This window comes from Hyaena hyaena, unplaced genomic scaffold (assembly GCF_003009895.1).
Source record: "Hyaena hyaena isolate Hyena2069 unplaced genomic scaffold, ASM300989v1 scaffold_2426, whole genome shotgun sequence".
Lineage (NCBI taxonomy): Eukaryota > Metazoa > Chordata > Mammalia > Carnivora > Hyaenidae > Hyaena > Hyaena hyaena.
Genome location: NW_024083061.1, coordinates 28,014 through 41,508, shown reverse-complemented (window position 1 = coordinate 41,508; position 13,495 = coordinate 28,014). Strand labels below are relative to the sequence as shown.

Here is a 13,495-nt window from a genome sequence, read left to right as displayed (position 1 = left end):
AATATCGTTGGTAACCTTAGAAGGAGATAAGACATAACCTCAGTTTGGAAGATGAAGCAGAATCCCACTTTGAGCCTTTGTCAGGCACCAGGATTATCAACAAGTGTTTCAGACATGTCCCTGGGGAGGTGTGGCTCTGGGTTACTAGGGATTATGACGTTAGCATTTAGAAACTGAATTTTCCCTTTAACTTTTTATTTTGAAAATCTTCAAAGCAACAGAATAATTGAAAGAAGTACAGCGCCTACATTCATCATTTAGCGTCTTTCCACATTTGCTTTGGCCTCTTTCTTTGTCCTGTGTGTGTGTTACAGAGAAACTTTGTTAAACATTGTGATACTTTGCCTCAAAATACTTCAGCCTGTACCTCCTAGGAACAAGGATACTCTCCTGCCGCAGTAGTGTTATCATACCCAAGAGATTTAACTGGTAAAATACTGTTACATACTATATGGTCTGTAGTCCAGGTTTACACTTGTCCTGGTACAATTAAGTCCTTTATAGTTTTTTTTTTTAATTTCAGAATTCAAAGATTACACATTCCATTTAGTCTGTCTTCTTTTTTTCTTCTTTTCTGTCCTTCTGTTTTTCAGAGAGAGGGTGTGAGTAAGGGAGAGCAGAGGGTGGAGGGAAGAGAGAGAGAGAATGAATGAATTGTAAGCAGACTCCACGCTCAGTAGGAAGCCTAATGCAGAGCTTGATCCCACGACCCTGGGAGCATGAGCTGAGCCGAAACCAAGAGTCGGATGCTCAACTGACCAAGCCATCCTGGCGCCCCTCTTTTTTTTTTTTTTTTTTTTTTTTAAAGAGGTAGAGATTTTGTATAGATCAGGACTCTCTTTTTTCTTTTCTTTTAATTATTTTTTTTAGTAATTTCTATACTCAACGTGGAGCTCGAACTCACATCCCCAAGATCAAGAGTCGCATGCTCTACCCACTGAGCCCGCCAGGCGCCCTAGTTGTCATATTTCTTTAGTCTCTTTTAATCTAGAATAATTCCCGTGACTTTTTGTTGTCTGTTGTATCATTACTGTTCTTGACGAGTCCAGACCTATGTCTGCAATGTCCCACAATCTGCTCAAAGTCGCTGCTAATTTACTGCTTTTGGTGAGAATAAGGCATAGATGGTGTGTCTTCACTATCGGATCACAGCCGGAGGTTCACCGTGTCGGTTTGAGTTATTATTGATGACAAATTTTGATCACTTGGTTAAGATAGACCTGCTAGAGTTTTCCACTGTAAAGGTCTCTTTCAGATTTGTAATTAATAATAATCTAAGGAGAGCAACTCTGAGACCAAGAATATCTTGTTCACCAGCTTATTTCCACCCGGTGGAACCTTGACTTCTCAGTTGTTGGACTGGCAATTTCAAAGTGATGATTTTTCTAATTCAGTCATTTCATATTTATTTCTTCATTGCATTTCTTAGCTGACGTTTCTTCTGTAAAGAAGAACTCTTCATTACTTGCAGTGTCACCCTAGGCTCAGAGGGAATCCCAAGTTCGGATGTCTGTCATGACTCATGTGCTTTTGCATCTGTTGCGTAATAAAAACTCTGCACTTGGAAACAGTGGTTGCTAAGATTACTCAGCTCTTCTGGGTCTGAGAAAAAGAGGCAGAATATTAGCACATTTGGGGAATTTGTTCTTCTTAGTGTTTGACCTATTCGCAGTAGACATAGGCTGTGTTGATTTTTGAGACATCTCTCTCACCTACTGGAATATTCACAGAATTCTAATTTGTCGAAAGGTGCCATAATCCTTCGTTATTTACTGTTTATGACAGAGTTTTCCTGGGTACTTTGCTGTGATTTTTTTTTTTTTAATCCAGGAACCTATTACATAATATTTTGGCTTCATTGCACTTGCAAAGAGTCCAGTCTGTTCTTGGTCTGTAGGACTTCTGAGTCTCCCCAGAGCTCAAAATGGGCAGGGACAGTCCCTTGAGGATGTAAGGCCTTAGGCAAGTTAACTTCTGCATTGAGATGTTCCTTTTCTATGAAGTGAGGTGGTTAATACTCAGCTCATGGAGCTTTTTACGAAATGAAAGGAGATACATAGTGTCTGGCACATAGTGGTTCCAGATAAGTGTCCCATACTCTTGCCCAATGAATTCTCATTCTTTAAAGTCTCTGATTACTTCCTCATCTACTAAATCCAGTGGCCATTTCTCTGACATCCTCCTTGATCTCCATTAGTCTTTTGGAGACTCTTCCTGCCTTCTTTCTCTTATGCTGCACCCAGGCTTCTTATGCTTTCCCACGTGTATGTGTGTGTGTGTGTGTGTGTGTGTGTTAATTTATTTTTTGAGAAAGAGAGTGCTCCTGTGTGCTGGGGGGTGGGGGACAGGCAGAGGAAAAGTAGAGAATCCCAAGCAGGCTCAGTGCCACCAATCCAGAGCCCTACGTGCGACTCAACCCCATGAACTGAGATCGTGACCTGACCGGAAATCAAGAGTTGGACACTTAACCAACTGAGCCCCCCGGGTGCCCCTCCCATGCGTTCTTGTACTTTCTCTGTCCTTATTTTGTGCCCCCTCTCCTTTGCTCAGCGTCCTCTGCCGCTCTGATCTCTGTTTGAACATATCGAGCTCATTCCTACTTCATCCTTCCTCTGCCTCACTTGCTCTCTCCCCAAGATCCTTTTGTGGTTGGCTTCTTGCTCTGTAAGCCTTCGCTCAAATGTCTCCTTCGGAGAGGTTTCCCCTGGTTACCCTTTCTAGCCTAGTGTCCTCCTGGTTACTCTGTCCTGACACCTGTTTTTTTTGTGGTTTGTTTTTTAAGTTTTATTTTCATTAAGACAATAAGATTTTATGACGACACAGCTTATTACATTAAGCCCCCTCTGAAATAGAGCAAGTTTACCTTTTGGAAGTTAAGGGCCTCCAGTGGCAACAACTGCTTTCATTTCCTCCCCTTCGTAGTGCTCCTGTCTGAAATCTTCCTTCTCACTGATCGATCTCTGTCTCCTCCTTCCTTTCTATAACATAAGCTCTATAAGCGCTGGGACTTTGTCTTGTTTACTGCTGACTCCTCGGCACCGGAAACCACACTTGGCATAGAGGAGGCCTGGAAGAAATACTTGAAAGAGTGCGTAAAAGGGGACAGGAATCTTTGTGACCTAGAAAGATTGACAAAGATGCAGATGACGTAGCTGATGGCATGCCCTCTGAGTGTGATCTGGTTACCCTCCATAACAACCCTATGAGGCAGTGCTGTTTTTTCATCTATTACAGATTTAGGAGCTGAGGGTGGGGTGGGGTACAAGAGAGGTGAAGTAATTTTTTCCAGAGCACACAGCCATGTGACCAAGGGACTGTATTGTGTCGGGACGCCATCAGAAGTGAAATTTTCCTTTATGACTGTGATTGATTCTTCCCAAGCAAAAGCTCTGATGGCTTCTTTGGGACTTCTCTTTACCATCGTGAAGTATTTCTAAAACAAAGAATCGCCAGGCACTTACTCAGTCTGAGCCCACTAAAAAGTACATGTCACCAGAATTAACACGAGCAGTGAGGCTGATTTATTGAAATACCAGGGTTGATGTTTGTTTTTTTATTAGCTGTGTCATGAATAAATTATTCATGCTCTCTATAAAACAGACATCATATTTTTAACAGACTTCTATGAAGTTGAACTTGAGCTCCCTGGATGACCAGGGACTCATGCCTGAAAACAGTCATGCAAAGCCTGTACGTTGGATTTGGCGATCCCTTTAGAAGGTTGTACGTAGAAAATGTTTTTGTTTAGACACCTCTTTCTTTTTTTTTGGTATTTAACTTAGTTTGCATTTGGAATCTTAATTCATTATTTTCAGATACTGATAATTTACTATCTGCCAGTATCATTCTAGATCCTTAGGTATCTAGGGATTCAGTCATGAATAAGAGGAAGATAGGCCTCGTCCTTATGGAACTTACATGAAGTTGGCAGTCAGTTGTGGCTGGGTCTGAGGGTCCCCTCAGGGCGGCATAGTCCCCCTCATCGCCAGACTGGGCCTCCCGGGCAGACTGTAGCATTGAGGTAGCCGCACAGAGTAGCAGGTGTAAGACCATTTCTAATACTTGTCTTTTTTTTTTTTCCTCCTAGGGAGAAATTAGAAGAAAAAGCCAAATTATATGAGAAAATGACTAAAGCAGACTTTATAGGTAAATGTAAAAATTTATTCATACTTCTTTATTTTTTGTAGTTCATGTAGCCCTGTGGTATATTATTATTTATTAAAATAACCTTAAGAGTGGGGAGAGATCTAAGAAATAATATAAATGACCTTCTGTGCCAGCACAGAGACCAGAAGATAAATCCACAGTAATCTCTGAGTGCTCAGTGTGTCTCAGGCCACATGTTAGGTGCTGTGAGGGGGCAAACAAGGGTAGCATGAGCCAGATCCTCCATTTCAGCCTTCAAAGGGGTGGTCATCAGTGGAGATTGGTGGCACACAGAACAAAGCAGAGTTAGGAAACAAGGTCTAAATTGGCTATAATTATAAACAGTTCCATCTACGTTAAAAAAAAAAAAAAGCTGAGGGGAATTATAGTGTATCAGTGTGTTGGAGTTCTGTTTCCTTGTCCCTGTTTTCTGTTTTTCCTGTGATGTGCCTGTAATTGCTTCTAAAATAATAAAAAGATCGCCCTTTCCTCATGCCCCCCAGAGAAAGAAAGCCCAGCCTTACTATTAGATCGCAGTAGAAGAGATTTTACAAGGCAGTGCATGTTTCATTGCCAGAAGGCATGTGAGGAAGTCTTTGGGGAGAAGATAGGCTCTAATAAGATCTCACAGGCTTTGAAGAGCTGGGAAAAGGATTCTGAGGGTAGAGTGGTAAGAGCAGATCAGCAGAGGGAGCAGAAGGCCAGTGTTGGCAGGACAGACTGGTATGGCGGGGCCTGACGGGCTGGGAAAGGGGGCACTGGGGCAGCAGGAGAAGAGGCAGGGCTGGAACCCTGGTCATTGGCTGCCCTCCCAGCCAGACCGTAGAGGCTGTTTCCTGCATGGCTGGGAGCCCAACACAGGAGGGTTGGCACCCTCAAAGCTGGGGGACAGAGAGGCTGTGTCTTCCTTTTGAAGCAGCAGCAGGGTGTCCATTAACCAGGAGGTCTCACTGTGTTGCAGTCTTAAATTTCTGCTTTGGGAAAGTACACCTCTTTCCCATGCGAGTGATTTTGTGGCTTAAAAAAAAATTAAAGTCTGGGGCACCTGGGTGGCTCAGTCGGATAACCATCCGACTTCGGCTCAGGTCATGATCTCACAGTTTGTGGGTTTGAGCCCCTCATCAGGCTCTGTACTGACAGCTCAGGGCCTGGAGCCTGCTTCAGATTCTGTGTCTCCCTCTCTCTCTGACCCTCCCCTGCTTGCTCATGCGCTCTCTCTCTCAGAAATAAATAAAATATAAAATTTAAAAAAAATTAAAGTCTTTTGATTCAAACTTTACTTGCATTGTTAATATTAAAATCAGATCAAAAGAGTGTGCCTGTGGACATGGGGATTTGGTTCCATACACAGTGGCGGGCCCACCTCCCGACAGGCCTGATAGGCATGTTGGACCCGCATATGTGGGCAAGTTGAGTTTTGGAGTTCAGTTACTCTCCACTGTACCCTGGGGGCTAACACCAGTACTTGGTGACAGGGAACCTAAAATCTGTTCTGTGGAGCTTAATCCTGTCCTCAGAGAACAACTTCAGAAAATTTAGCATAGTGAAACTTCGTGTAAATGTTATTTGTGAATATATCAACTATTTTGGGTTAAATTAAAGTCACGGATTGCTATTTAACTTTCAGTGTATGCTTGTGTTAGCTCAAGCATATAATAAGCCCTAAGTCTTAGCCGTCCCTGTGTGCACTGCAAATCTGGCCCCATGCCTTGCCTGAAAGTGGTGTTCATTGGGTTGAAAAGAATTCAGATGACTTTTATCTATATTAGGACCCTTAAAACACCATACCACAGCAGTATACTTAGGGTTAGTAGTAATACAGCCCCTTTATTGGGGAGGTTCATGTAGCAACGCAAGTCTAATGCTCTGTTCTGGCGACATGAGCAATGCAGTCCTGCTTCTGTGTTATGTCATTGGGTGAACGTGTCTCTTTGAAATCACATGGTTTGATCTTAAAGTTGCATTCTGAGACCATATTGCTCACTCACTGTATTGACGAGGTAACAGAAGACATTAGACTCTTTGAAGATTTTCTTTAGTGTGGTATGTGTTTCTGATGGCCTGTTTGCAGCTTCCTGGTCAGGTCCCGCAGTGGCTCTGTGTCTTCGTAAACTATTGGGGATGGTGGGGGTGGTGGGTGCATCGACTAGTGAGCCGTCCAGGGGTATTGTAGCCATGCAGGGTTGAATGTGACCTCTTCATAGCAATTCTTTATTTGGTTTTTTTCTTTGAAATGAATGTCAAAAATCTGAATATTGATTTTTATGTCTTAGATGAAGAAGTGGAGGATATGTACCTTGTGGATTTCACACAGAAGATCATAGACAAACACAAAGAAATGGAGGTGTTTGGTGCCAATAGAGATTGTAGAATGGCAGGAGAAAGAGACTATGATGAAGAAAATCTTTCTGAGAAAGATATACCTCCTCCCCAGGACCCCAGTGAAGAATGGTTGGTGATAATGACATGAATTGGTCATGTTAACATTCGCAGACTGTGTTTACTTTTTTTTTTTTTTATTAAATAAGCTCTGCACCTAACATGGGGCTTTATCTCATGACCCTAAGATCAAAAGTTACATGCTCCACCAACTGAGCCAGCCAGGTGCCCCGACTTGTGTTTACTTTTTGAAAGTGTTGTTTTTTGTTTTTGTTTTGTTTTTGTGGGGGGGGGGGGGGGGGATGTTATCAAACCATTTCTCTTTAGTCTTCCTCTCTTTTCTTTCCTCTAAGGTTGGATTTACAGAAACAGTAACTCCAAAGACGAAATAATTAACAAGACTGAGTCAGGTGCAAAAGGTGTCGATATGCCTATTTTATTGATGTGGAAGCGTTGTTTAGACAGAGGCATGTTCCTTTATTACCTGGGCTGCGCCCCCGGTTGTTACTCAGGCATTGCGGAGAGTCACTGTCTAGCTGCTGGTGACCTGCATTTCCACAGGAAAGAAGCAGGCAGGACTCAGGCCGGGGCAGTTTCTCGCAGGGCCATGTGGGCCGTGTGGATCTTGGTCCCGCATCGTGGTAGCTCCGTCTTTCACTGGCAATATGACCTTGATCAAGTTGTTTGCCTTAAACTCCCTTCAGGAAGTAAGGGTATGTTAAGCTACCCAAGAAACTGCTCTGTAGAGTACAAGCAGACATTTTATAAACTTGTATTGAAACTATTCTGAATTTTACCTACATGTACATGAATGATGGGGAAGCCAAACTAGGCTTTTCCTTATAGACCGCTGTGTCAGTCAGTACAGAGACCAGAATGAAAATTCCCTTCCAAGGATTTTCTCTACTAAAGACTGTTTACAGACTTGTTCAGAAGTGCTTAAAATTGTACAGAGCTGCCCTGATGGCGTAGAAACGTCTGGAGGGTAGCCTCTGCCTGCCCACCTTCCCCTTCCAGGCTGAGACGTCCTCGTTACCGGGATCTGTGTTTGGAACTGCTCAGGGTGGTTCGCAGCACTGGCTGACCTTTTGTCAGCTCTTGGCCCTGCCGGCAGGAGTCACTGGTGAGCTTAAGTGAGCAGTTCCAGCTCCTCAGGATCACAGGGCCCCACATCTCATACTACGAAGGGGTCCACGTCGTCCAGAGATAACATGACATTGGGATAGAACAGGTGTTAGCTGCTTTCTAAGAATTTATATTTGGGCAGGTTGTCTGGCTGCCTCCTTGTTAAAAGCAACCCAGAGAGACGCACATACGATGTAGTCCCTTCTGATGCTTTTCCTCATTGTTTCTGGTATGAGTGATTTCCCTCTCACCCCAGCTCTGGTAGCACTTAGATATGCCTCCAGCTTCTTTGGGTCTTACCTTGTTTTTATTGACACACACAGGCCTCATTACCAGAAAAAAAATTGAAGGCAGACTTGTGGTACTTTTTGTATCCTCCCTGCTGATGTTAGGAAGAGTTTCATGGACACGTGCCTTAGCTTTTCCTGAGAGCCCTTTGAGGATGCCATGACCCTGAGCCCTGCTGTATTACTCTTGAATCTCAAGTAATTATTTCCCTGGAGCTCGTTCAGTGATTGCTGACTGCATCGAGCCCTTGCTGACTGCTGTCTTGCCACTTCTGTTTTGAGGGAATCTGTACAGTATAGAGACCTTTTCCAGAAACAGAATAGCCTATGATTGCTTTTCATAGCAGAAACTTCATCTCCTTTGAAAGGTTTAATGTCTTTTTTTTCTTCCTAATGCTTGTATGATTACTAGCAATTTGTCAGTGATGTGAAGAGTTTGGAGGGCAATTGAAGGTGTCACATGCCGCCATATGGCGAAGGAAGAGGCACCGCAAGCAGTTCTGACACTTGCTTTGTTTTTAAATTAAGCTCCAGAATCGGTGCTACTTGTCAGATCCTTTCGGTAGTTAAGGTCCAGGTGGTGGGAAATCTTTGCGCAAAAATACTGTAAATAATTACGGAGGCCATCTGGCTAGATGATTTTCTTTCTCTCTTCGTTAAAAAAAAGGGGGTGGGGAGGAAGAAAGAAACTGCTTTCTGCAGTTGGAGTTTTATTTCTTGTGGTAATCAGTGTCAGGACTGCAGTAATAGATTCTCAGACGTTCAGTTTTCTAAGCGTGGGCTAACAGTTGGGATCAGCACATGTGAGAGGGAAGAAACTGCTAAAAGCAAAGCCACATACACGAGACTCTGCTCTTGAGTTGCACCAGCAGTACTGACCTCTTTCTGTGTTTTTAGCACCCTGCCCAAGGCTGTGGGAAATTCCTTGCCCGCAAATAAACAATAGATCGGTTGCGTCATAATGCACCTGAAATGTTTTCCATCAAAATCTGTCCATATTTCCTGTTGTGGGAAGTAGCAGTATTTCATTTTGCCTTGCTGTGTGCCTGGTTCCCCTGACTGTAACTTCTGTCTAGTTTGGGCAAAGCTAAAGCAAGAGGAACTAGGAGTGGAAGATAATAGACTGGCCCGCCTGCCGCTGAGCTGTTTTTGCAGTACAAAATGTGTGTTGCTTGACCCCTAATTAATGGGTCCTCAAAGTAATCACAACTTGAGAAATTTCTAATTGGAAAGAGCTGTACCACTTAAAAGAAATAAAAGAAAGAATAAAAAGTCAGGTTTGCAAAGACTGAGAAAATAAGCAAGTGGAGAGTGGTACAGAGCAAAGTTATTATGCTGATAAAATATGTGGAATTGCCTAAACCAGATTGAAGTAAGTTCTGAGGTGTTCCAGCAAGGGTCTATGTCGGGTATTTTTATTTTATTTATTTTTTTTAAATGTTTGTTTTTGAGAGCGTGAGAGAGTATGTGCACAAGTAGGAGAGGGGCAGAGAGAAAGAGGGAAAGACAGTCTGAAGCAAGCTCTAGGCCCCGAGCCATCAGCAGAGAGCTGGAACTCATCATGGGGCTGGAACTCATAAACTGTGAGATCATGACCTGAGCAGAAGTCGGACGCTTAACTGACTGAGCCACCCAGGTGGCCCTGTGTGGGGTATTTTTAAACCAAAGACGTATGTGATCAATCATTGTTTCTGCATTTTTCTAAAACTAGGGTTTAACAAAGGGCACAATGAGTTTATTGTGTGTCAGCTTTAAATAAAGCAAGCTTGGGGTGCCTGGGGGCTCATTCGGTTGAGTGTCCAACTTCGGTTCAGGTCATGATCTCACGGATGGTGGGTTCAATCCTCGCATCAGGCTCTGTGCTGACAGCTCAGAGCCTAAAGCCTGTCTTTGGATTCTGTGTCTCCCTCTTTCTCTGACCCTCCCCTGCTCAGGCTGTCTCTCTCTCAAAAATAAATAAAACATTAAAAAATAAATAAAAATTTAAAAAATTTAAAAAGCATGCTGTTATCAGTGGTTATGGTCTCTCAGGTTGAGTGTTTTCCTGGTAGTGAGACTTCTGTTACTTTTTTACAGTGCACCTAGTCTGTAGCCTAGGGACGTACAAAGCCATCCTCACATGTTTTCACTTTTATTTCAGGGTGGATTACATGGATTCTTTAGGACGATCTCGCCGCTGTATGAAAAAGGATTTGCCGCATCTGCTGGAGATGGATAAAAATCTTCAAGGGAGGCTGTAAGTATGTGATATGCAAAGTTCTGCCCACGTCCAAAATGCAGACACAGGGATATTTTATGGGTGAGGCTGCTTTTAGTTCATCATCTTTGATGGTCCAGTTAGAGGGTTTTTTCCTTAATGCGTAAGAATATTTGCTGAAGAACTGTTGTGTGGTTCGTGTGCACACATCATCCACACTCGGGGAACAACCTGAGTAGTTGGTCGTCCATACTGTGTAGCTACTGAAAGGGATGAGTTGGAGCTATATCCTTTTACTTGGAAAGCTGTTTGATATCAGCGTTAAAAATATAGAATGAGCCCAAACCAACAAACAAACCTTTGCGGAGAAAGGCATTTAGGAATATATACTTGGTTATCCCATAGGAAGCGAGAGGAGAGAGGTGGTTAGCTTATTAACTTTTCCTTTATGCTAATTTTTGCATTTTGAGGCAAAGGCCATATCACTAGATTTTTTTCTATAGGGCCTAAGACATCTAAGAGAGAACTTGGTAGTATGCTCCAGGGAATAAAACTCCCCTCACCGAGGGCAGTTTTGATGTGGAAGGTCCACCTTGTCCAAGTCCTTCAGGTCCAGATCAGCCTGGGCTCAGCACAAGGAAGGAGGTACAGAAGCCCTGAGCCATCTGACACGGGACAGGAGACCCTGCCTGGCTACAGTGTTGTGTGGCTTCCTCGGCCCTGTACAGTGACTGTGCACACAAGGCCCTGGCTTCCCCCTCCCCTTTAGCCCCGAAGGGGACGGGAGGAAAGTGATGTGTCTCCAGTGCTGAGGCAAGATTCTGTTGCACTAATGTCGTAAGTTGGCTACTCGCTGAAAGGAAGATGGAAGCAGTTTCCACAGCTTGCCAGTGGTACTGTGGGTCAAAAAATTCTGTAAGGAATTGTCTTCTTTTTCAGCTAGAATTTCCTGTCCATGATCCAGCTTACTGAAGTACTGCTGTCCCGCAGCTCTTATCTAAATATAGCTTTGCTCTGTCCCCCTACTAGTTTCGTTAGTCCTGCTAATGAGAAAACCTTATTATCTGAAGATATGAGAAAAGAACTTCAGCGCCAGCAATGGGAGGAAGAAGAAAGAGAGGCCTTGAAAAGGCCAATGGGGCCCATACATTATGAAGACATTCGCGAAAATGGTATAATCATCTTGCAGATTTTTAAATGTTTTTTTTTTTTAACTAATGGCAAGCATAGAGGGAACTATCCATAAAGCTACAGCCCTTATATAGAAATAAAAGATTCTGATTTTGGAATTGAATATATCCCCTTTGTTCACTTTATAGCCTAAAAAGTACTCTTGTTGGGAATATCTTTCTAACAGAGGGCCTGTTAATCATAAGGAGGAGATCTTTTTGTCCTGTTTTTTTCCCCCCAACTTGTGCCAGATATCGCTGCGTTTCTTTTTGCTTTGGTAGGAAATTTAGCCTGACTTTAATTTATTATTCAGGGAACTCTAATCTTTTGAACAATTCTGACTTATTTCAGAGGCCCGGCAACTTGTTGTTGGATATTTTGCCTTTGCCCGAGATAAAGAGTTGAGAAACAAGCAGATGAAAACATTAGAGATGCTACGTGAACAGGTAAAAACCAAATTCAAGATTGATGTTTAAGAAGTCATTTGAGCAGTTGGTTTCTTGTTGGACCATATTATGGAAACGGTCTCTTTTTTAAATTGATACTGAAAATATTTTTTTAATAAATATTTAATAGTTAATATTCAGGGCAGTGATGGGTAAAAGTACATTAAATAAACTTTCAATTTTATTACAGGTTAATATTTCTGATTATTAAAAAATATTGTTGTGGCCATAAACCAGATATGGTATTATTACTTCTTAACTGAGGTATAATTGACACATAACATTATATTCGTTTCAGATATACAACGTACTTTTTCAGTATTTGTATATTCCAAATTGATCACCACATGAAGTTTACTTACTATCCATCACTATACATAGTTACAAATTTTTTTTCTTAGGATGAGAGCTTTTACTGGTACTGGTCTTAGCAACTTTCAAATATTGCATTACAGTGGTATTAACTGTGGTTGCCATGTTTTACATTACATCCCCACGACTAAATTACTTTATAAGTGTAAGTCTAAATACCTTTTAATTCCTGTCACCCATTGTGCCTACCCCACCCTCACTTTTGTCAACCACCGTCTGTTCTCTGTAAGCTTATATTTGGGTTTTTGTTTTTGTTTCCTTAGGGGAGGGGGTTAGATTCCACATAAAAGTGAGATCATACAGTATTTGTCTTTTCCTGTCTGACTGTCTCACTTAGTATAATGCTCTCAAGGCCCATCCATGTTGTCCACATGGCAGCAGTTCCTTCTTTTCTATGGCCAAGTAATATTCCATTCCCCCCCACCCCCCCCTTGGGTGGTTTTCATATCTTGGCTATTGTACATAATGCTGAAGTGAACATGGGGATGCAGATATCTTCTTGAGTTAGCATTTTCATTTTCTTCAGATAAATAAGCAGAACTGGAATCACTGGATCATCTGTTTGTGGGTTTGTTTGTTTTTTTAATTTTTGAGGAGCCTCCATATTGTTTTCCGTAGTGGCTGCACCTATTAACATGTCCACCAGCAATGCACAAGTGTTCCCTTTTCTCTACATCCTTGCCAACACATGTTGTTTCTTGTCTTTTTGGTAATAGTCATTCTAATAGGTATGAGATGATAGCTCATTGTGGTTTGATTTGCATTTCTCTGATGATCAATGATATTCAGCGTCTGTTCATGTGTCTGTTGGCCATCTGTGTGTATTTTTGGAAAAATGCCCGTTCAAATTATCTGCCTATTTTTAATTGGATTGATTTTGTTTGTTTGTTTTTGTGTGTGTGTATGGTTTTTTGTTGTTGTTGTTTTGTTTCGTATTGCATCGTATGAGTTCTCTATATATTTGGGGTATTAATCCCTTATCAGATAATATGATTTGCAAATATATCTCCCACTCAGTAGGATGTCTTTTCATTTTGTTGTTTCCTTTGCTTTGCAAAAGTTTTTAGTTAGATGTAGTCCCACTTGTTTGTTTTTGCTTTTGTTGCCTTTGTTTCTGGTGTCAGATCCAAAAGGTCATCCCCAGGATTGATATTAAGGAGCTTACTGCCTATGTTTTCTTCAAGATGTTTTATAGTTTGGAGCCTTATGTCCAAGTCTCTAGTCCATTTTCGGTTAATTTTTTTTTTTTTTTTTTTTTTACAAATAGTTTATTGTCAAATTAGTTTCTACATAACACTCAGTGCTCATCCCCAAAGTGCCCTCCTCCATGCCCATCCCCCCCTCCCCCCCACATCCATCAGTCCTCAGTTTTT

At 42.1% G+C, this 13,495-nt stretch overlaps 1 protein-coding gene across 1 annotated transcript in view; it reads left to right on the top strand.

Moving 5' to 3' along the window:
- Nucleotides 1–4,087: 4,087 nt before the first annotated feature.
- The window catches only part of LOC120227504 (coiled-coil domain-containing protein 174-like), a gene marked incomplete at its 5' end in the record, with an annotated part of 16,195 nt that continues 6,787 nt past the window's right edge, over nt 4,088–13,495 (top strand). Inside the window, 6 exons of the mRNA XM_039225608.1 lie at nt 4,088–4,146; nt 6,420–6,597; nt 10,078–10,173; nt 11,164–11,306; nt 11,656–11,750; nt 13,247–13,316. Of these exons, the coding sequence (XP_039081539.1) occupies nt 4,088–4,146; nt 6,420–6,597; nt 10,078–10,173; nt 11,164–11,306; nt 11,656–11,750; nt 13,247–13,316 (641 nt within the window). The remainder of the gene's footprint in view (nt 4,147–6,419; nt 6,598–10,077; nt 10,174–11,163; nt 11,307–11,655; nt 11,751–13,246; nt 13,317–13,495) is intronic.